The 24,364-nt window shown below is 52.2% G+C and overlaps 1 protein-coding gene across 1 annotated transcript; it reads left to right on the plus strand.

Moving 5' to 3' along the window:
- The first annotated feature begins 12,005 nt into the window (after nt 1-12,005).
- LOC142027858 (proline-rich protein 22-like) lies at nt 12,006-13,691 on the plus strand. Its single transcript, XM_075022057.1, has 2 exons — nt 12,006-12,108; nt 12,583-13,691. Exons 1-2 carry the CDS (start codon nt 12,006-12,008, stop codon nt 13,689-13,691), a joined length of 1,212 nt encoding a protein of 403 aa, XP_074878158.1.
- The last annotated feature ends 10,673 nt before the right edge of the window (nt 13,692-24,364 follow it).

Below are 24,364 nucleotides of genomic sequence, written 5' to 3' on the forward strand. Positions count from 1 at the left end.
CACTCCCGGAGCCTGCCCTGCCTGCAGCACGGTGCTGAGGGCTGAGGCAGGATGGGCAGGGAGCCAGCAGCTGGAACCACAGCTCCAGCTCAGCGGCGCCAGCTCGGAAGCTCTTGAGAGCCGGCATGCCACCGGGACAACCTGTCCCAGCCCTCGCCCTGCCCTCCTCCAAACTGTGGGCAGCAGGAGAGGCTCTGGGTCCCCGCAGAACCACATCCAGCGGCTGCTGCCCAGCAGGTGTCCTTGCTCGTCCAGGTGACGTCCTCCCTTGGGGTGCCGCACCTGCATGGAGACACTCAAAGGACAAGTGAGCACAGCTCAACCATTTGCAGGACAATGTGCTTCTTTCCAGAACTCACCTGGTGAGCCGCAAAGTCCCCCAGCTTTGATAGATGGGGCTGTCGGTGGCCTTTGCCCTTGCTTGGGACGATCCTGCAAGAAGCAGGCTGCGCTTAGAGAGCAGCCCCGCAGCAGAAAGGGCCACCGGCGAGCTGCCACCCGGCACCAGCAGCCTGAGCGCGGCAGAGCTGGGACCCTCTGCCCTCCTGGGCTCTCTGCCCCACACGGCAGGCTTCCCCCCAGCGCCGCCAGCGAGGATGTGCTGGCATGCCTGGTGGCTCCCCAACCCTCTACGCTCCCCGAGTGGCACCGCGGGACGCTCCCTCCCTCCATCTCTGCCTTACAAGCTCACCCCGCTGGCCGCAGACGCCGGCGCAGCCAGAGACGGGTGAAAGGCAGCCATTCTCACCTCTGCCTGGCCCTCCATCAGCCTCTCCAGGCTCCTGGTGCTGAATGTCCTCCACTGGGCAAGAGAGAAGGAGCGGAGGAAGGTGAGCAGCAATGCCTAAGGACCAGGGCTCGGGGACAGAGCCCAGACCGGGGAGACACTCACGGTGTGGCGGCAGCTCAGCTCCTTCTCCAGGGGTCTGAGGGAGGGGAGACGGGTCACGCGGGCTCTCTTGGCTCCTCCTGGTGTCCTGTGCACCGGCAAGGGACAGGGAGAGAGCAGGCTGAGCCCCAAGCTGCCCCTTCTCTCCTGTGAGGCAGCTCTGCCCGAGAGCTGCCCGCAGCCGCAAGGGCACCTCTCCCCAGCTGGGGAGCTGTGTTCCCCCGTCCGGCTGTGCCTGCAGCATCCCCGCGGCTTACCCCAGCAGCGTGCCCACCCACAGCTCCTTCAGCGCCCGGGAGCTGCAGAAAGAGAGGAGAACCAGCGTCAGGACCCGCTGCCCCCCAGCCCGTGGGCAGAGGCGGGCGCCTGTGCAGCCCTGCCCCGTGGGGAAGGACGCCGGAGTGGGACGAAGCCCCGTGGGGCAGGACAGAGACGCTGCCCAAGCCCTGGCTCCCCGTGTCCTGCCAGAGCAGCTGCTTTTGCCCTTCTCTTCTGGGGACCCAAAGGGCACCAAGGGATGCAGGACCTGGCAATGCCCCCATCCCTCCCTGCCAGCGTGCTTCCCGCTCCCTGCCCAGGCTCTCCACACAGGGCAGAGGCCGTTCACAGGATGGCGTGGGCACGGTTGTGAACCTCTCCTGCCCGACCATGGGACGTGGCACCACGACTCACCCAAAAGCGGCAACACAGGAGCCGGTGGACCAGACGAGGATGACGGAGGTCCTGTCCTCATCGCCGCCTTCCTCCTCTTCCTCGTCCCCCGCCGCCTCCTTTCCGCCGCTCAGCACCCACAGCTGGTCCAGGGCCAGGCGGAGCTGTGGGCGCACGCTGGTGCCACGTCTGCAGAGAGCAGACAGGAGAGGCAGGCGGTGAGCTGGAGGTGACCTCCTGGGGATCCCCCCGGGCAGAGCCCCGTCCCCCACTTGCCCTTGGGACAGACGGACGGACAGCGATGGGCGCCTCCAGCACCCACCAAGGTGCCGGGGCCTGGGGCTGGTGCTGGGGTGTCCCTGCCCCGGGGCCAGGGCCAGGGCTGGGGGAAAGGCAGCTGGGCTCTGAGGGTCTTACTGCAACTTGGCGATCACCAGTTCCTCCTGGAGGAGGAGAAGGCGTCTCTCGCTCCTCTTGCGGCCCCGGGTCAGCCGCACGTCCGCGCTCAGCACCGCCTCGGCGTCGGCGAGAGCCTCCCTGCAGAGCAGAGAGCGGCGGGCATGAGAAAGGCCGCTGCCACCGCGGGTCCCAGCCGTGCCCCCGAGGCACAGGGAGAGCTCACCTGGAGCCGCAGCAGCAGTTGGCCTGGCCCATCCTGCCCGGGAGAGGAGGACCCTCGCCGTGGACCAAGGACGCGGGCCACTCGGCGACAGCGGGGATGGGAGGCGAGGTGCCGGTGCCGGCGAGGTGCTGCTCGGCCGGATCCTGCCTCCTCCCAGCGCTCCTGTGTGCCAGCACAGCTCCGTGCTGCTGTCTCTGGTGGCTGTGGGCTCCAACTGACCAACATTCCGAGCCCAACGACCAACATTCTGAGCCCAACGACCAACATTCTAAGCCCAACGACCAACATTCTGAGCCCAACGGAAAGTGGGAGGGGCACCCACCCAGTGGGTGAGAGTTCTCTCCAGTATGGCCGTCTCTGCCTGGCACTGGGGAGCCCCGGGCGGGCTGGACGGACCCAGCAGAGGGGAAGGACCGTCTCCCTCCACCTCTTGCCAACGCTTTGCCTCCTGCAGCCCAGGAGGCAGGGAGCCGCCTTTGCCCCAGGGGCACTTTTCTGGCTCGAAATCGCTCCACTTGGCGTCCACCATCACCCCAGGTGTCTGCACAGCTGCTTTCCAGCTGGGTGTCCCCCAGCATTTACTGGCGCAAGGGCTTCTTCGTCCCCAGGTCTCCAGGACTTTGCTCTTCCCCTTGGGGAACTACAGGAGGTTCCTGTCAGCCCCTTTCTCCAGCCTGTCAAGATCCTCCAGGTTGACAGCAGGACCCTCCGGCGCATGAGCCTCTCCTCCCGCTTCTGTGCCACAAGCTGCAAGCTGCCGGAGGGTCCGCTCTGCCCCATCTCCCAGACCAGGGAATGTGAACAGATCCCACGTGGTGCAGCGCAGGGGGGGGCAGACATGCACTTTGATAGGCCATCACTTGTCACAGGAGGTTCAGAAATTTAGGGGAAAAATCCATATTGGTTTGGGTATTATTTACACAGTGCTTCCCCTTTGTATTCCTGCAAGCTATTACAAGGTGTTCAAAATGTCTCCTTTTTCATTTGAATGTCACAGCTCTTCACAGTGCTGATGTTGCGTGTAACACTGGATCAGGTTGTACTCTCGCATAGATTGTTAGGTAGTATGTAGCCTAGATTATTAGGGAGAAGATAGCAGATTATCTGCATTAATTGTGCTAACACCAACGACAGAAGGTTGTGTCTAGCTCTTGAGCCGAAGGATAGAAATCCAAGGCGTCTATTGAACGCAGTGGGCTATTGATCAGCAGATTGAACTCACCGTGTTCAAAAAAGAAAAGGTACGTGAGAAAGGCGTATTCCATCTTGACTGCTACAATGCGTGGTTTTGTAGGTATGAAGATAAATTATCCATGCCCCTCCCGCCACCCCCTTCCAAAAAAAAAAAGGACTAGAGAAAAAAGATTCAACTTCTGGAGCAATGGGGCTTTTAATAGCCAAGTAAATTTCCCTAGATCATTCCCATTCGATGAGCCACTTTGCCTGACATTCTGCCTCTACTTGGTACCAACAGAAGACTCGGTACCTGTGCCATGCTACAGGAGACGTAGAATTTCGTGCTGATCCAGAGCTTTCCACCTACAGCCAAAACCGGGGCGAAGCTTTCCTCCACCTCAGCCACTCCCTGGTGCCTCTTCCCCAGGGAAAGTCTTTCCTCTGTCACTCTGTGCTCATAGCTGGTCACAGGCAATGCAAGCCCCAAGCCTCAGCCACCGTCCCAGGTCACCAACCCCCTTTAGCCATAAGCAAGCTCTCAAACTCCTTTGCGGCTGCAGGAGAAGGGTTGTTAATAGAAATGGATGCACACGGCACAGTCTATTCCAGAATAGCCACAGCGGTTAAAAGCTTTCTGTGTCCTGGATTGGTGGTTTTCAGGACCAGCTCCTGGGTGCCGTTGCACGAGGCTAGCAATAGCTCTATTTCATGCAGGTAATTCAGGCTTAATCCTTTGTCCCCACAGGCCCAGCGGCACAGAAAGTCACCGTGGGCTGTGTTTGAGCAGCCTGCTCCACTGGACTTGTGGCAAACGGCCGCATCCTTGCTCTTCTGTTGTCCGCGTAGGGTCCTGGTCAATACCACAAGCTGTTTTCCCTGGAAATGACCATCGTGGCTAAAGACAGACTCCTCCTTGTGGACGCCAGCCAAGCTGTGGGAACGTCTCTGGCACCCATGCTGTGCCAGCTTTCAACCCCCAAGAGACTGGAACTGAGGCGGGTCCAACAGGAAGAAAATCTGCAATTTTCACTGAAAGAGGGGAGCGACCACCGGCACTGAAGAGCCATTCATATCCTGCCGAAAGCCACAGGGAAATGCAATGTGTGGTGAGCTTAGGCAGGAATACTCCTGTCCGAGGAGCAGCACGCTTGGTTATTAAGGCTTTATCACACTTGGGTGATAAGGCTTTATCCTTGGCTTTCCCGCCGTGCTGACCGCTGTGGCTGCTGCCTGTTCTTTCCTGCCATGCTGGCTGCACCCACCTGTGGGGCTGTCCTTGGGAAGGGCACCAGAACCGAGAAAGCCCCTGGGAGAGGGGCGGGAAGAAGCTTTTCTCCAGAGATTTGCCAGAAACTCTCCAGAGCATCCCTTTTCCAGCCCATGAGATGCTCTGTGTGACAAGGGAAGGTGCCTGTCGGTCCAATGGATGAGGCCCTGCAGGGCTCCCATCAGGGTCCTTTGACCTACCCATCTTCCAGCCACCACTCCAGGGGCTGGGGGTCTCACGAAGGGCAGAGCCCTGTCCCCCACCTGCCGTTGGGACAGACATTGGTGCATCCAGCCATTAAAACCTGCCGAGGTCAGCTAACTAGGAAAAAGAGATGAGCCACACTGCGCATGCCCAAAGGGCGGACACTATGTCAAGGATAACATAAATAAGTATACGATTAGAACAATATAAGCTTGCCTTGCTGTAGGTAACGGTATGCACGATAGGCAGAACGATCCCCCATGCATCCAGCGCTGCAATAAAGAATGCCTGCTTTCTAAAACTCCAAAATTGAGCCTCAGAGAGTTTCTTCGACTGGCTTTTTCGGTTACACACCCCTACCTCTGACTGGCAGGACAGAAGAGAAGATCACTCGGGCACCTGTCCCTTTCACTCGTGCCACTCGAGTCCTGCTTGACCTTGCCCGGGTTTTGCTTTACCGTGTCCTGGTGCCCGCGTGGAAAAGGAGCAGGGGAAAGCGGTCTGTGCTTCAAACCAGCGTGCCAGCCTCCCCGTGACATCCCGGAGCACTCCTGGGCGGTCAGCACCACAGGGGCCTCCTATTTCTTCTGGCAAAGTCTCAGCTCCTCCTCTCTTGCTTGCTCCTCCTCCCCCATCCAGATGCTCCTTCTCTAGGTGGTGGAAAGCATATTCTGCTTTCCTTGACTTCCACATGGCCCCTCGGTTTCCAGCAGGCTTCCCACCAGTGCCTCTGCAAGCCTGTTCTTAAGCGCAACCGAAAGGAGAATTTTCTCTTTATTATTCCCACACCTCAGAGGCAATTCTGCTTTCACTGATCTGAATGGAAATTTGTGAGTAAAGATGATGTTTAGATTTGTCTGCAGTGCCACAGTAGACTTCACAGGGCCCTGCCCACCTTCAATAAATGTCAGCTTTGCGTTGCGGTTTTCACTGGAGTGACAGCTACTGAATTGGAGAAGACCCATGGGAGAAAATAAACTGATGACAGAAGTTTTGAACGATGGGCTTGGGAACCACAGATGCGCATGTTTATGGAGTACCTCTCTTTCAATCTCCTGAGAGGATTTTTTCCTCTCATCACTTGAGTAGGATGGAAATCTTTTCGGTCTGGTGGATTTGGTATTTTTAACTTCACTTTTTACTGTGTTGCGAAAAAAATGCACGCAGCCTTACCGTTTACATCCCACAGTGTTACCCGCTGGGCAGAAACGTCTGAGGCTTTCACATCTGTTCCATACCTCTGCTAACACTCTGCCAGTCTTGATCCGGTCAAATGAGAGCAGCTACTGCGAATAACGTTCTCGACTTCCCCATCTCCTCACTCTGGTTTTCCTCTGTTTCTCAGGCATATGCTTTCTCGAGACTGCATATGAGGGTGAGAGATTACTAAAGTCCTTCCTTTTTCCTAAAGGCATCTGAAAACTCTGTTAGGAGTCACTTGCTGTAAGATTATCTCCTGAAGTCATCGCAGAAATATCTAAGATTTCGCAGAAATTCTTTTGAGGCTCAGGAAGGTATGATTCTTTTCTTATGCTCAGTTTCACAAAAGTCTCTGTAGCCTTGGTCTCATCTTCTTTAATGCTACGTTTGAGGATTAGTGGTTCTCCCAAACAGGGTGCCCTGCTGTTGAATTAGCCAGGCACAGCACAGAACCCTTGGTCTGGCCACGGTGAATACTTTTTTGGATAGGCTCAGATGAGCACAGTGAGTTTATGTTGTTTCAAGGATTTGCTGCAACATCTGTGCCTTTTTTGACCCAATACTGCAAGCTGTTTAAAGCCATACACTTCCCCCCCGCCCCGCTCCAATGAACCAGTCTGAGACTCTGTAGAGCACAGGATTATTGCACTATAATATAAGGTATTAATATAGCAGCAAAGCAGTCTTCCTTGCTGGAATACCTACCTAGCCTTCCTACCACGATAATATTGTTTCATAATGGGTGTACTGGAATGAAGATGCTCATAAATGCAACGTGAATATTTGCTGACTGCAGGTATTTTTACAGTGCTGATCCCTCTAATATGGAGGCAGATGTAACAATAGTCACCCGTGTACTTCTACGAGCCTGTGCAATGTTTAGTTTGTTAATGGGCTGGAGAGTGATTTCTGATGATGATTCATGCCTTATCAGAAAGGGAAGAAGTGGATGTGGAAAGGGCAGGAGAGACTGGGAGCTTAAGCTTATAAATCATGGTAGCATCTGACAGTTCATCCAGTCTCAGTGGAAACTGTTTGGGAACAGCGCTAAGCACTGGATCTCGGTGAATGGTCAGAGTCGGGTGGGAGAAGGCACCGTGGCTTTATTCAGATCTTCCCTTCAGTTGACTTCAGGAAGAGTGGACGAAAACCCTCTTGCAAAGAAGCACTTTTGCATCTTCCTCCAGACTTTGAGGGGTTTTGCCTTTTGATTTCTACTAATGGACAGTCTTTAAAATATTTTCCCCTGGAAAAGTATATTGATCTATGTGTTCCTTACTTATCGAAGGGTGTTGCCATTAACTATTAGATAAAGAAGCTCTGTTGTATCAGAACCACTAGAGGAATATTGTTACAGAACTGTATGGAAGTGGTGGTATAATTTAACTATGATTGCTCAGACAATCGTAGCAGGTTATTTTTATCAAAAGAATTGGTGCTGACTTGGAGTTGCTAACACTTATGGAAGCTCATTTTATGAAGCATAAATCATGGGTAAAACAAGTGTGTTAAAGGTGATGGTAGGATGGGATTCAATGTGAGCCTTACAGGCCAGGGGAGATTTCATAAAGCAGACAACCAAGTAGATGGCTTCCTTGTGAACTGGTATGCATCTGGGATTAATTTAGGGACTAATGCCATTGGGATCAACTTTGGGACTAATGCTATTGCACACTTGTGGCCTGATGGTACATTTCCCTTACAGACATTTTTAAATAGGAAGCTGAGGATTCAACTCAATTTGTACAAGTTCCTGTGTCCTCTGAGAAATACTAAGTTTTTGCTCTAAAACTAAAAGATGCCCAAGCTGAAAGAGCCTTAGCTTTCAAACAAGATCAGTGCTTTCCATGGGAAACACCCACAGACTCTTTAAAGATGTTTTTCTAGAGGCCTTCACACATCCTCCGCAAAACTACTCCTTTTTCTTCCTAAACAGCTCTATTGGCAGTGTAATTTCTTCAACTGCCAAAACACCGTTTTGAAATGCAATTGCTAAACTGCTGTGCAACTTTGGACAAGGCATCTTTAATTTACTTTCTGTCAAATTCCAACAAAGTGGGAAAAACCTGTTTCTTTTTCTCTTTTCACGTTCTGAATGAGAGTAGCATAGTTCAGCTGGAAGGGACCTACAAGTCCCTACTAGTCCTCCTGCCTGACCACTTCATGGCTGACCAAAAGTTCAAGCATGGTATTAAGGGCATTGTCCAAAAGCCTCTTCAACACTGACAGGCATGGGGCATCCACCACCTCTCCAGGAAGCCTGTTTCAGGGTGTGACCACCCTCTTGGGAAAGAAATGTCTCCTCACGTCAAGTCCAAACCTCCCCTGACAGTGTGGTAGCAAATGTCCCTTGGTGCCTTGGTAAGGAACGGTGAGGAAACCGTGCATGCTCTCTACATCTCTGCAGAGTTCCTGCAGAGGGAACCAAACCCCTGTCTTTCACCTCTGGCAGCACCACAACCAAAGGAACGTCTGTGGCCTAGATGCCCTCATTTACAGAGTCTGAAGGTACAGATCCATTTTGGCACCAACGCACAAAATGGCAAGGAGAGTACCTCTCTTAATCTCTCAGTACTCAAAATACTAAATCCTAAAGGAAAAGGAGACTTGCCAGGGTTTCAGATAAGATCTGAACATCTTCCCACAAACCGAGGTAGGCAAAGAACTCTCGGAAAGGTTCAAGTCACAGGTGAGCTGTGGAAGTTTCACCCATGGCTGAAGCGCCTTTGGTATCCCCTATAAACACGGCCAGTGGGTGTGTTTAATAGAAAGGCTGCACAGCTGGGTTTCAGTGGGACAAGGGGATGTGACGGCAATAGCAGCAATGGGCTATTTTGACAGTTTGGAAGAGCTGTCTGTCCTTTGCCTGGCTGGCCTTTGGTCACGGATCCAAATGGTCCACGTCTGAATACCACCAACCTTTCCTTCCACCACACCGGGGTCACCTCCGCGCACTTGTTTCTCAAAGCCTGACTTACTTCCGTGGCGGGCTGTTGGCACCCACCACCCCAACCTATGGCTCTGGTTACGCTTTGGCTTGCCTCCAGGCTGCAGCTGCCGAAATCACCCCCCTTACGCCCCACGAAAAGGGGTTGTGTCCAGCCACATCAAGTCCCTGCTCCTCCTGGCTGCGGGGCCGCATAGGCTGTAGCTCTGGCACAGAGAGGGGACGGCTAATAAGGGCGGTCTCTGCGCTGCACGCTTGGTTCCTGCCATGACCCGACAGAAGAGGAACAGCACCAGCCGTCTCCTTGCGAGCCGAGCGGCAGAGGAGGCGCCAGGGACACCCAGCGGCTGGGCCCAGGGCATGGCCGCCAAGGGCAGGGAGAGACCCCCGGGCCTCCTGGGCACAGCGACAGCCCGTGCAATGATTGCTGGAGGTGACTTGTCGGTATGACGCACGCCCCCCGCCGCCCCTCAAGGGAAGGTGAACCTCCGGGGAGGAACGCAGTGCACACATAAAGGATCGGTTCCATGGTGGCTCCCTAAGCAACGTGACCTGCAACTTTGGACGTCAGCAACACCGGGGAAGCTTGGTACGCTGACTCTGAAAAGTAACACGGAGGGTGGAGCGGAGCCGAGACCCCGCGGCCAGGCTCTGTGATCGCAGGGGTAGGCAACCGGAACGATCGGAATGAGAGCGCTTGGTCCCTGCATTGAATCCACTGAAGCAAGGAGGTAAAATAACGGCGGTTCTGTCGAGCTAATGCCCTACACTTCTGGTTTCTATCACACGTGCCCACTTCTGGGGTACTCACACACAACAGCAGGTCTTTTGGGTGAACTCTGCTCATTATAATACCAAAACACACCTCCACCCCCAAAGGTACCCACCTCCAAGGTGCGACCACCCCCCCACTGAGCACATGCTCTGAATTTTCTCCAGCGTATACCTTTAAAAGCAAACCGAGAGAACTTTATACCAATCAAAGGAAAGGTATGTATGACTAGAGTCACTCAAGCTCCACCGAAAAACTCAGAAAACATAAAAGGGCTTAAGAGAGGAGAAATGTCAGGGAAGACACCATCACAGACAAGTCGGGAGGACATCGCTGACTTCTGGGATCAGTCGATGAGCTGAGCCTCTCTCCCCCCCCGCCACAGGGATGCCTATTGCATGAGATTCAAACACTCGGCTGTACCGAGTGCTTCCCCGGGAAACTTAGAATTCTTTAGAGCTCTTTTCTTTCATCATTTCATGCGCTTGTAGGCAACTGTATTGCCACCTGCACGTGCTTTGCAGACAGTCTATTTATCACGGGCAATCCAAAAGCACCTGTACCGTTGCTTTAATAAACTGCGCTGCTCATTCATCTAGTCGTGATGAAAAACAAAAGAAAAGAGAAAGCCCCAAACCCAAACGTAAAGGAGCCTCACCACCAGAGGACGAGCTCTCCTCTCTCACAGCAGCCTGGGGGAACCACGGGCAGAAGAGGTGAAGCCAGCCCTGGGCTTGGGGTTTGAGGACTGCTCACCGCTTCCCCAGCCACCCTCCCTGGGTGGCAAACTGCTGCAGCACGTCGAAGGCAGAGAGCAGGGCCCAGCTCTGCACCACCAGCGCTTTGCCGGGACACAGGCAGCCTGAGCAGAGCCTGGACCTCCCCGTACACCTCACCGCAGACAGCCAGAGCACACCCAGACACCCAGGCATCCTCCACGTGGAGGCCACTTCCCACCCCGGCTGGCCAACGCAACGGGCTGCCTACCTTCTTCAAGGACGGCAGCAGTTTGATGCTGACGAAGCCCATCTTGTTCTTCTGGACATGTTTCAGGAGGAAAGCATCCTTGGCCAGGTTCTCGTCAGAGAGCTGGAATTCCACCTGGGACACAACCCTCCTGACCAGCTGCCGGTCAGGGACGGAGTAGCTGCAGTCCAAGAGATCAGCCCCCAGAACATCGCTCGCATCGCAGAAGCTCCCGGCAAAGCAGCAGGGACGCGGGTGTGACTTGGTGGCCTTTGGGATGTGCAGCACTGCCCGGTCCCAGCCACAGCGGTGCAGATGGCAGAGTGTTGAGGAGCGGGGCGGCTCAGCTGCACTCTGAAATGAAACGGAGTTTTATGGTTTTAGAAGCGCGCTTGCCTTCACGCCCCCAGCATCGGTCCCTGCCACAAGTTACGCAGCAGATGGCCTTGCACAATCTTGCAGTCAGAGGTGCCTCACGAACAGAGTGCAATCTCTTTAATTAACAGGATACAGGCCAGGAGAGATCTTTGGCCTCCGGTTCACGGCAGTTGTCCCGACTCCCCAGGCCACACACTGTTCGCACAGCGGGAGCGAGAGGCCTGTGTCCTTGGTACCAGGGTGTCCTTGCTAGTGCCGAATCCTCCAAGCACGAGGAGGGGATGTACTAGCCCCATCCCTGGGGTCCCGTAGAGCGCAAACAGCCTCAGCGCCCCGACACCAGACGTTGGGCAGAATCCAGTGCTTTTCTGGGAGCACGCGGCAGTGGGTACCGTCTCCTCCTGGGTGTCACGCACCCAGGGAAAGCGCCGCCCCCTCCGAGGGGGATCCAGAGCTGCTGCTTTTCCCATCAGGAGACTAAAAGACCTGACAGCACTACTGGAGCAAGGGCTGGGGGAAAGCGTGCCACCGAGCAACACCGCGTGACCTTCCTTTGCGCCCTCGAGGTCCTTTTTCCTATTTCTGCCTCGCTCCGGTCAACGCAGCGAACAGAAGCACGGGCAACAGTCACAAATGCATTTGCCATCTGGCGCAAGGAGGCTGCGGCTGCAGCTTGGTCCCCGCTCGGCTTGGCTGCATCAACTTGTTCTTCTTCCCCCACCGGAAAAATACTGTTGAAAGCAAAGAGGATTTGCACCCGCAGACCCCGGGAGCCGCCTGTAGGCCCCAGGGGCACCCCAGCCTCCCTTAACCCTTTCCCTCCCCAGGACGAGCTGGGGAGGCTCTTGGGGGTGGGGCGGAACACAGGGAGCCTCCGCATTCCTTCCGGGGAGACGCCAAAGAGTCCTTGGCAGCCAACGGCCAGAAGGGACCATGGCGCGGCCACCAGTGCAGCTCCCACCGCGTGGGCCCTGGGGCCCCCCGGCGCCCCAGCTTTTCCAGCCCTTCGTGCTCCCCAAAACCTTCTACCCTCAAGGTAGGGACCAACCACAACCCCTGCAGGCCAGGGATGCTTTTGGGGACCAAGAGCGGAGGTGACCGCCGGCCATCGCTCCTGTCTCTCTCTTTTAGGCTCAGCCAACCTGTGCCGCCTGCCCGCGTGGGAGCAGCCCTTCCCTGCAGCCCAGGCACCCCAGGCCCCCCAGGCACCACCAGCAGGTATGGCACCCCAGTCTGCTCTGGCACCTTCGCCATCCCCATCACACCCGTTCCCCCGGCACTTTTCGCATGGGGGTTCAGCAAGCCCCGGTGAGCATCCTTGCCCTCGCCTGGGCGGTGCGTGCCCAGGAAAGCTCATCTGCAGAGAATTCCCCAAATATTTGGGGCCACATCTCCCATTTCACCTCCTAGATGCGAGCCTCCTCCCTGATTTGCAACCCCGTCCCACCGGCACAGCAGCTCACCCCATGGGGATTGCCCCAGCCACAAGCTCCCCACGCCCCTGGCCCAGAGCTGGGGGATGTCGGCCATCGGGGGCCGGCTCGGCGGGTGCCCCTGGAGAGTCCCCCCGGCCCAGCACGGCTCCCCCTCACCCACACAGGTCTGCAGAGGGCTCCATGTGGCTGCCTCTTCGATCCCCGGGTCTTTGGCATCCAGTGGACAACCACCCACCTGCCTCCACCGGCCACCGCCACGCTCGGCCAAGGCGCCGCTTCTCTGCCGGGTGCTGCCCTGTGGGGTCCCGGGGGCTGCGGGGCCCCCCTGGCCTGGACAGCCCCAGGGACCCCCCAGAGCCAACCACAATACCTCGCACCCTACAAAAATCAGAGGAGTGGGGTGGCCCCAGCCCCTCTGGAGCTGCCAGTGTCCATCCCCGGCTACCAGCACATCGAGGGGCAGTTGGCACAGATCAACATCCCCAGCACGGCCACCCCTGTGGGGGCACCCCTGGGCAGCGATGTCTCCCCCAGCCCCTGCGCTGCCACCCACAATCAAGCCACTGGGGACACCGCAGGCGACCTTGCAGTGTCCGAGGAGATGCTCCTGGAAGAGGCCCTAAGGCTCTTCGATTGCTCCCTGGATGGAGTGGGGGTCAGCCAGGATGGTCCCAGCAGCGGCCCCATGCCTGGGGACCCTGCTGGCACCAGCGGAGAGGGGAGAGGGATGGCCCCAGCCCCCCCAGCGATGCCAACACCCATCCCCAGCCACAAGGACATCGAGGGGCCGTTGGCCAAGATCAACACCTGTGGCATGGCCACCCATGTGGGGGCACCCCCAGGCAGTGACGTCCCCCCCAGCCCCTGCGCTGACCCCCACAATCAAGCCCTTGGGGAGCCTGTAGGTGAACTTGCAGCGTCTGAGAAAGTGCCTCTCCAAGAGGCCCTAGTGCTCTTTGGTTGCTCCCCGGATGGAGTGGGGGTCAACCAGGATGCTCCCAGCAGGAGCTCCATGCCCGGGGACACTGGTGGCACCGGCGCAGCCACTCCCAACCGCAACTTCAGCTCGCTCTCGCTGCCTGAGGAGCTGCTCACCCCTGACTACTGCATCCCCGAGCTCAGCAACATCATGCTGAGCCTAGAAATATTCAACATCATCAGGATGGAGCCCCAGGAGCTGTGAGAGGATGCCGGGATGGACCTGCCACCATCCCCACCTGCCACGGCAGGCAAGCGGAGGAAGAGGCAGGCGCAGAGCTCCTTGCCAATGCCACCCAGCAAGCGCAGGGCTCTTGCGGCCAACGTGGGTGTGTGTGTGGGGGGTGGGGATTAGACAGGGGTGAGAGGGATGGAGATGGGGGGAGTGGGGGGTGGGAGAGGAGGCGTGGGTATTTGTTGAAGGGGAGGTCGGGGAGGGGGGTAGGGAGGGGTTAGACCAGCTTGGATGGGACCTTTTCTCTTGTCTTTTCAACTAAAAGCTCCTTCTCCAGAACCGCTCCCTGCCTGTGTGGGAGGGGGAGGGAGAGCAGGGGGCACCAAAAAACAGCACCCGAGAGGTGCAAAAGCCCTGCTGAGCCCCAGATCCGAGCCGGGGAAAGCCCTGAGGGGAACCGAGCCACCCCCAGGGCCGAGTCACCACCAGCGGGGCAGGCAACGGTGGGGCGGCACACGGACGACTCCCCTCTCCCCTTCCCCAGGGGGAGCAGCCCTTTGGTGGGGAAGCCAGGACAGACAGGTCCCTGCAGGACTCACGGGCACGGCCCCACACAGAAAGCAGCACGCAGCCCCTGCGACAACGACAGACCTTGGGGGCCGGGGGGGACACAGGCACACACGACAGCAAGGGCTCCAATGCCTTCATCTTGAACCCCAACAGCGTCCCCTCCAGCGGGGACGGGGCTCGCTGCAGAGCCCTTCAAAGCCTCAAGACCATCACAGCCTTCCTCAGGTCCCACTGACCTCAGCCCCGGAGAGCCCAGCTTTGCCTCACTGACACAGCAAAATAACCCCAAATCACCCCAAGAATGGCGAGGGAGGGAGCTGCGGGCCAGGCAGGGACCCTCCTCCCCTTGTCTGCCTGCACCCATTTACACCCATTTACCAGCAAAACTCTCCCTGCAGGATGCAATTTGGTGGGAGCAAGATTTGTGGGTATGTCTGCACCCAAAACGCAGCAGTACGTGGCACCCTTTAACTGGTGTTCTTCCCAAGCCCATTCACCTTTGCAGAAAAAGGGATTGTCATCCTGCACATGGCACAAAGCAGGACACACACAGCCCATGGTGGCTGAGAGGGTTATAAGGGAATAAAGGCACTGAGCTGGTAAATTCAGCCACCAGCACTTGAAATCAGACAGTGAGTCCCAACTCAAGAAGCGCTTGCTCTCCTCCCTGCCATCACGCCTCACCATCGAGCTATTCAAGCCGTGCCATTGTACCAGCTGTCCCAAGGGTGGCCCACAGCATCTGCCCAGCTTCAGCAGGCACCAAGGCCAACCCTTACGCTTCCCCTGCCTGACCCTCCGACTCAGCTCCAGCCCTTCTGGGGCAGCCCGTGCAATTTGCCATGAGCTGCTGTTAACACTCACGGGCCCACTGACAGTACTGGATTTACTCCAGTTTATGTCAGGAACAGTGAGCTCACCCAGGACATTCGGATTCTTCCCATCCTCCCACCAACCTTATTCATAAACAGCGGTTGGTTTGGTTTTTTTTAAACATTACCGTGAAATGCAGCAAGAGGTCAGCAGACTGCATCATCACACAGACGGTCCAGGAGATGAGACGCGGTGAGCCGGGAGGACAGAGTCAGCCCCTTCCACCGTTCAGCCCCTGGAAACACTTTGAGACAACCAGAGGGTCGGGCTGCTCCAATACAGCTCTCTCACTCCTGGCTCTGGAGCCTTCATCTCACATTCCCCACATCCCTTCGGCCTTTCTAATCACAGGCTTTAGGGTCCCTACATACGTCCGTGAGCAAATATGGATTTGCCTGCACTGCCTACAGATCATAATCTAACTCCACACACCTTAAAGAAGCTCAGCGCACACTCCACGTTCTTACAGCTGCTTTGATTGCAATTCAGTCTCTAGTACATTACCCTTATTTATAATGCCAGGGCTTCAGCATGGTGCCTCAGGCACTCTAAAATTATTACAGGGCCCTTTTGACTTGCAATTCCCTTCCATTCAATTCCATTTTTAGTTGTCAGCAGGGACTCCCATTGACCAGCGGTGGAAGCCAACCGTGCGCAGGCAGACAGCACTACTGCATGTTAAGCCAATCCTATAGAAATTACTTGCACGCGGCTCAACGCGACGGGTCATCTCAGTTTGAATGAGAAACACCGGGTCTGGAAGAGCAGGTGGCAGAGTGCTCCTGGGTGCAGCTTCCTTGGAGAGGTGAGACATCCAGGCTTGGAGCAGCACCAGGGGTGCTCAGCTGCAGCCCCTCGACAGTGCCATCCGTCCGGCTGATGCAGCCATCATTTAAAAAAATGGCGAAGGAAAGTGACTTTAACAATCAGAGCTCTGGTGAAATCAAACTTCAATTATTTACCAAATCTCACTTTTACAGTCACCTAGCAGCAAACCAGTTTCCACGGCTGGTACAAAATATTAAAACCATCAAAATATTTAGACATACCATACAGAATGTATGGAAATATGCTATCAGTTCCCCCCTTTCTGTTTGAGGCTACTAATTCTTTTAGTAGTCTCACTTGAACATAGCTTGTGTCACAGTTGCGCACAGCGTTCTTTATCTCCTTCCTTCCGTTCATTTATGCTAACATTAACAGGCTGTATTTAAGAGAAATGCTACTAACTTAGACAAATCTTTAAGTTGACAGCTTACTTAGCTGTATTTAGGAATACATGAACTAATCTACAACCATGCTGTTTTAGAAGAAGGTACCTTTCATATTCCTGGGTAAAAAAAACATTATATACAAAGACATTCTATGTAAATTTTATTTAATGGATATATCCTTTCAGCATTTTTTTTTTCAATATAATGACACCATTTCTTCAGCTAGAGAAAACAGTGAATTGCAGAACTACAAGAAATGGATTCCTGAGGATGACAGGGAGGTAAGTATTTTGTTGGCGAGTTATCGATGGGTTTATTTGCTTTTTTCTTATTTAATCTAGTGATGACTTTCCCCTTTGCCTGTTCTCAGCCAGGATTCACTCTAACAGCTGGTGACCAGGCAATCACACTCACTCAGTAAGTTATCAAACACCAGAGGCCTTCATTTGCATAGCCATGTTAATCTGCTGTTCACAGCACATCCTTCGGTTCACTTTTAATAAATAAATCCCACAAAGAAAATAGCAGAGGGGAAGAAAGGTTGCTGTGCTGCTTTCCAAAGCAAGCAGTAGCTCAGGCAGCCTCAGAAGGGATAGTTCTGCCCACTCTACTGAACAGAACAGCATCCTCCTCTGTGAGCACTACTGCTGCTTTCACGAATAGGCCCTCTGAAATAAGGTGCTCAGTCTAAGGGTGAAGAATCAAGCCCCAAATCAGTTAACTGCTGGGCCAGTTCCTGGCTTTGCATTTCCCATGACAGTCAAAAGGAAAACGCATTCCTGCACTCTAGAGACAACATTTTTGATTTTCAGGCAAACTTTTTTCTCCTGTACCACCAGACCCTGGAGCCTGATGCATAGTTAGATGTTGAGGATTTCTTGGCTGGGCAAAGGCATGTGAGCATTCCAGCCGCTATGTGGGAACGAAGCATAAGTTTACAAAATACTGTGTCCTTGTGCGCTGGGAAAAAAGAAGATAAGAAGAGCCTGTCCTGACAAGCAACACCTGGATGCTGAAGAATGAGATAAGTAACTGCATCCACTGTGACCTTGGCAAGGTTTCATAGACAACTTTGAGAAAGTTCCCATGAGAAAATTGCGGAACCTACATAGCTGCAAACCACAAGTAGGTGTGTTTTAGTAACGAATAAACATTAGCAATGTACCAATCATATTAGGACTAGTAGGCATAATTATCGTAAGCTGTATAAATATGACCTATCTGTGCAAATAAAGTGAATCACTTCTATCACTCATATTGAGTCGTCTTCAGTGCATTCCTCTGCCGCTCGCAGTTAGACTTTTTCTAACCTTGACACATCACTGCTATTGCAAAAGCTCCAACAAATTCCTTTTGCTTTCTGTTCAAGGAAAGTTTCACCAATCTCCAGGAGAAAACAGCAGCCCCAGTTTAAATCCAGCCTGTGCCTTCTCTGCACAGACAGTATGAAAGAAAAAACAAGAGGTGAAATGTAAGCCAAAGTACTGCTGCTTTCCTAACCGACTAAAAGCACGAAGACCTCATCCTTGAAACAACACAGTAAATGACCCTGTGACAACAAGCACAATCCCACAGAGGTCACCAGATGCAGAAACACATCCTTCTTTCTCCAACACCTTTTCCCTTGGCCCCCCCTCCAAACAGCGCTCGTGCGGGCTCCAGATGTCTCCTACCTCGGAAGCACCTTCTGCCACAGCAGCAATGTTCTTCTGCAGAGTTCGACACCTCTGTCACCCCAACCTTAATCACAGGATGAATAAAGGGCCTGACAAAGTCTACAAGGGGTCCATCTTTCTCAGCCTTGTCCTCTTTTTTTAAGCTGCGGGGCTCTTGTCTGAATGACATTTTTCTAAGTACAGCTGGTAGATGAGTGTTGGAAATCGGTGCCAGGAGCTGAGGCTGGAAGAGAAGACAGGATTTTTGAGCTGGAAGGCGCGGGAGCCTGGGAGGGGGCAGAAGAGGGGCTCTGCAGCAGAGCGAGGGGCTCTGCAGTGAGGGGCTGCCAAACAGGGCGAGGCGCAAAGACGCCTGCGATGACGACTCGCTGGGCAAGTCTGTATTAGCGACTATAGTCTCCGAAATCACTCCCCTTCCACCTTCTGGAAGGAGCGGGGCGGGAAGATTCTCCCTGTGGGAAGCAGTCTGGGACAGGACGTGGGGGACACGTGGGGTTTGCGGAAGGGCTCTGAGCGAGCAGCAGAGGCTGCCGAGGCAGTGGTGCATCAGGAGCTCGGGGCAACAGGGGCAAGGCCTTTCCCTCCGTGCTGTGCCCCCACACTTACATCTGGACACCTGTGGCCAGGGCTACACTTGGGGCTGGAGTACGCAGGCAGGAGCCCTGCTGCCAGCTCACCCCCTGCTTACACACCTACCCCACGCACAGCACTGCTGCCTCCTTCTCCTGACCAAGGAAGCAACAGCCATAAGCTACCTCTCCAGCACGTGCAAGCAGGCCAGTACACTTTCAAATGCGTTTCCTCTAAAAACATCCCAGACAAAACAGATGCCAAGAGCGACAGTGTCATTCTCTGCCTCCAGAGAAGCGGGGTACTGCTGAGACTGTCCACTGCACACAGAGAGAGCGCTTTCCACCAGCCGTACCAACACACCCTCACCAGGTATTGCCTGTTGATTAATTACTTGCACTAGCTGATCTTCCCCACGTCGACTTTCGGAATGTTGGGCCATTATGGGACTTGGATTCCTCCCAGTACGAGGCAACAGCATCTTTTTAAAGAAATAAAAATAGCACTGCTAAATGGGTACAACTACCTCTCATATTACTAGAGTTACCACAGAACGCATCGTTGGTAGAATTCCACTCCGTCTGGGTGACTCACTCTCTCGATGATTTTTTGAGCCCTTACATCTTACCAGTTTACTGAAAAGGCAGGGGTTTTTTGGACAAAAGCCCAAATAAAATACTTCGCAGTCCATGTAATTCTCGGCCTTCCTATGTTCCTATAGGTCTGCTTCTCTAAAGCGGATAAATAAATCATGCATTTGGTTTTCAAGTAATGCTATCAAATGCCAGACAGACATCATCTAACCCAAGAACCCATTAACTGACCCAAGCTTTGCTCCCCACGAGACCAAAGTTTTAACACACTCAAGATTTAAATGCATTTTATCAAAACTGGAACATACATACCTATGTATATATCTCATCCCTTCTGCTCTGAACAGCACCAGGGAAAAATGGAAAAAAATTAATTCCAATAATTTACTCCTGAGCTGTCTTGTGGCTCAACAGGCTGATTCACAGGTCAAAGAAACTCGCAACAAAATAGCAGCAGAGCTACTTTCATTCTCCATTTCCCAAGAAAGAGTATTGCAGTTATGTTTGCCAATATTCACCGTTTACACCCATTAACCAAACTTCCCTATTATTTATAACTTCTTGGGGTATGATTTCATCGCTTTTACACATATGCCCCTCTGCCTCGCACTACAACCATGGATCCTACTTGAGGTTGCTCACCGAGTACAGTACGATTTCACCTTAGTACACTTAGAAATATCTTTGTGAATGATATTTCACAGCATGCTCTTGCATGTCCCCTTCAGTTAGTAAACCATCATTGATACGCTCTACGTATCTGTATTCCTAAAGTTGTCCTGTTTCTGTAAAACTGATCTTAAGTCAAGCTGTTATGCAGCTGTTCCATAATTAAATTGCATACCATAAAAGCTGACGTAGAAAGCATTACCACGTTGCAGAAGGTAAATATTCATAGATTAAGCTTGTTCTCTTTAGCTTGAAGAACTAGGCAAATTAGAGATCAGAACTTCTAAAATTAATCAAAACCTTGGCAGATGTATTAACAAAAATAAAGCTCAGTGTTTTAAAGAAAATAAAAAGAGTCTGCTTTAGTTCAAGCTCTGCTAAAATTACCTGATGGATAGGTGCCTAACGTGCATCCTGTGCCAGACACTCTGTAGGCACAGAGACCTTTCTTATACACTTTCTTAATTACCTGCATTGCTTATCAATACTCACTCATTCATATAGGCATAGTCATTTAAAGCAACTTATCTTAGTAGGGCTATTTTCATCACAGCTCGCTTTGAATACTGTCTCATTTTGGCAACATCAACTGGTCAATCCTTAGGTATACATCGGATTCCCACAGGTACCCACACATACAGAATCTGGCACTTGTGAGACAAGGCCTGTGCAAAGGCTAACGAGGTGGGTAAAACAGTCTCATTTGGTGCATCCAGGATGGGTGCTGCATCCTCTGTCCACAGCGTGGACAAACACAGGACTAAGATGCACGCGATACAGTGAATTTACTGGGTGAGAAGGGAGAAAGCGGAAGAGGATTTGCCTTCTGAAACTGGACAGTACTCTTCTCAAGAGCAAGAGCTGCCGCTTTTATTAACTGTTTTCAAAAATCTGCAGCTAAGAGGACTCCTTTGAGCTGAGTACTTAACAGTCCTTCTCCACTTGTACATACTTGACAAATACAAGTGTATTGCCCCTTAGGGTGTGTTTTGGCTTGATGGGGGTTTTGTTTGTTTCTCCAGAAGAAATTACTAGGAAGTAGTAAATGTCAGCAGCTCTTCAAGTATGCTTGTGTGTTTCTGCATGGTTTGTAGCCCTGCCTCCAAAGGAAAAACACAGGCACACAGTTTAGCATTGAAAATACTTCACACTGTACTGATGGCTTCTTTTCTTCTGAATCTCAGTTTGTAATTGTTGGAAGCCAGTTTTCTAGTCATAAACTTAGGTGAGCTATTGGAAAAACCTGCTGTATATTATCTTTATACTGCTATCCACCAGCATGGAACTTACTGTCCTGTAACTACACACCTCAGATTATAAAATACATATGCACGTGTTCATTTCAAATGATCAGTTATTTACGTCATAGCTGAAGAAACATACCTCAACGTGAGAAAACAAGTATACACCTACTCACTCAACTGCAAGTTGTAAGCTTCACTGCAACACACCTTAGACTTTTAGTTTCTTTCCAGAGGTGAAGATGACAACAGAAAGGCTAGACTCCAATGCTGTTTTCACCTACCCTGAATGTTATTTCAAGTTATTGTTCTGTGATTAATACAAAGATTACACAGTGATATGGCTTGAAAGGCTGACCATCTTTCACGCACTCTGCAGAGTGGGAGGTTTTGCACATGAATCATAGAGAAATGGGAATCAGCACAGGTAGATCAGTGATTTGTCTGTCACACGTATAACAAAGTGTTAAGAGGTTAACTTGCAATTTGTTTCATTTTTATCCTTACATCTCCACCACTGGTAAGCCAGTTGGGTGAGATCCTTCATTTCTGTAATTCCAACTGGTTTACACTGTACTCAAAATTTCCACCTCTAAACATGGGCCCACTCAAAACAAACAACAGATTTCAGGTTTTAAAAACACTTTTTTAGTTTTAAAACATCTCTAAGTTTTACAGCAGTCCAGTTGTATGTGCAACTCCTTGCCCGTAAATCCACCAGTCTGATGCTCATTTACATCATAGGTCTTTCACCGAGCACAATGTTCCTGAGGTGGGCACAATGCGATATGTGCCAGTGTAGACTCTTTTCCATTACCAGGGAAGGTAAAAAGATGCTTCAATATCACTGAAAATTCAGGCTGGATGGAAAAACACACAAGCAGAAAATGCTGATTTCAAAAATGCCAAGGCACATCCTTTCATTGCCCACATGGAAAAAACCCATAGACCAGGTATGGCTATGGAGATCTCTTCCTCCACCCCACTACTGCCTAAAAGGACAACGGGCAGATTTTTCACGCTGCTTGGGACCCACAAAGACCTACAATTTGCTATTATATTTCTGCATGCAGCCTCTGCATCATGTGGGAGCAAAGAAATGCTCCTGCTGCCTTGCAGCCCTGCCACTCCACAACTCTCAGGACACCTCAGAGCTCTGCACATCCACATCGGTTCTCCTTGGGTGGACATTCCCAGAGGAATTATGCTGCTGTGAGCATGCAAAACTGCGTAATCCAAGCCACTTGAAGGAGATACAAAACAATTGTACATTTTCTCCTTAATAAACAGTCGCTCTGGACACAGAAGTCACAGACTGTCTCTGTTCGGCAGCACGTGGGATAGCGGCGCATCAGTCACATCCTACATTTTCTCTGTGTTGTTTCTTTCTTGTGCAACACTTGCAGATATCCACTGGGGAATATGGTAATCCCAAAACACTGCTGCCTCCATGCCTCCACAGTCCATGTGAATTTCTCAACTTGGGTCTTTTCATGTGTCTGATATTTACAGGGACAGAATCTCCGGCTTTGCTTGTCATCAATAATACATCTATCCTATGAAGAACAAGAAGACTGGGACACCAAAAAAAACCCCAAACCCAAATGACAGAGAAGTCCATTTCTCTTTCAACTGCCTGAAAAAACACTTTCCTCCTGGACCCCTGTGGATATATGCAAAGAGAGAGAGAATGCAGCCTTTGAACAGTAACTGGCATAAATCTTTCTCCTCTGATCATTCTCCCTCTGACTCATAAATCTCAATCCACCAAGAAAATAGTGCACAGCTCTCACAAAGCATGACATGCACCTAGAAGGGAGCCACAATTAAAAGAAGAGACAAGAGAGACAAATGATATGGCAGCCATTTCCTTAATGAACAGAACACTCTTCCCTTCTTATTCGTCATAATGACTACCAGTAAATAACAGGAAGAAGCAACAGGTTTGAATACAACACCGATGAATTTAACTTTAATGCAAGTAAAGTGCCTTACAACAAGTCTAGATTGAAAAAGATGTTGAGAAGGGTGGTTTTCAGAGAGACTGCTTACATTTTAATGTTTAGCAAGACCTGAATCTGCAGTAGATGGGTACAAAAAACAATGAGAAAATGTCTTTTTCTTTTTTTTAACAAGTTAGGGCAAGTGAGAGTCATCTCTCATTTTTGTGTGTTCTTTAAAAAAAGAAGAAGAAAATCCAAATGAAAAAGGCAATAAACAAATACTGAGACCTGGCAGGGAAGGCGGGCTTTATTCTACCCCACGACTAGCCCTCAACTCCTGTTCTTCTGCGGTCATGGTCACAGCTCTCCTGCATAGCATCACCTCCCCTCTCTGATTTTCAGACCTCACATACTAGCTTAGGGAGCTACAGCCAAGCTTCGGTGCTGCCCAGAGAGTGTCAAAACGTGAGAGGTGCTAAAGGAGTCCTGTAGGTCCCTCTCCACCAGCTCACTAGAGATGGGCTCTTGCTAGGACTCAGGCAAGGTAGGGGGAAGGCTGGCTCGTACCCCTTATTCCCACTGATGCCACCTTGACCCACATGATTGAGCCTCGTGGGCTGACTCCCAGCACGTGGTGCTGTGACTGAAGTTTTCGCATTTGGAGCGCTGCAGCATCCTCTCTATCCTGTCGATCAAATGGCCAGTTGCTGGCACGAGCAACAGTTTACATCACTCACAGCCGAACCCGAAATACAGGAAGATTAGCTGCCAGGGCCATTTAAGACTCCCAAAGCAGAACAGAAGCAGATAAGGGAAGCAAAGCAAACCCTCCTTGGAAAGATAAAGAAACTTTGCAGCTGACACAGGAAAAGCAGCTATTAAGGTAAGCAGGGGTGTTACCAGTCTCAAGCTAGAAGTATTTTGAAAGGTGACAGCAATTAAGAACCCATGCAAGCCTTGAGCTTAAAAACACTCTGGCCTTGAAGGAACTCAATCTGCCTTTCTAGTTCCCAGGACATATGGCCTCAGTAACAGATGATATATATCACTTCCTAGTTCAGTATAGCTACATAGGTATCCCGTAAGGCTTGTCTGCTACAGGACAGAGGGTCTTTGCCTCACCTGCTGACTCTTCAGCTGCCTGCTACCCTGGCTGATCACTTTGGAATCACTGCTGCCCCAAGCCCCCATGTGCTAGATGGAGCCAGCCGGACTACTCCATGATTCCAGACCAACTTCAGCTGTCACACAGGCCCTGGACCAGGATGGCAGGTTGCACTGAACATTTTGTCTCAGGCGAGCATCTCCACTCCTCCCTGGATGTCACCGTCACCTTGTACCATGGGATCTCTCC

The sequence above is a fragment of the Buteo buteo genome, unplaced genomic scaffold (assembly GCF_964188355.1).
Source record: "Buteo buteo unplaced genomic scaffold, bButBut1.hap1.1 HAP1_SCAFFOLD_74, whole genome shotgun sequence".
Classification (NCBI taxonomy): domain Eukaryota; kingdom Metazoa; phylum Chordata; class Aves; order Accipitriformes; family Accipitridae; genus Buteo; species Buteo buteo.

Bases quoted from the DNA above. Each gene is read 5' to 3' on its own strand.
- LOC142027858 (XM_075022057.1), top strand. From the start codon at position 12,006: ATGGCGCGGCCACCAGTGCAGCTCCCACCGCGTGGGCCCTGGGGCCCC. The intron at 12,109-12,582 runs GTAGGGACCAAC...CCCCTGGCCCAG, and splicing joins CAAAACCTTCTACCCTCAAG to AGCTGGGGGATGTCGGCCAT.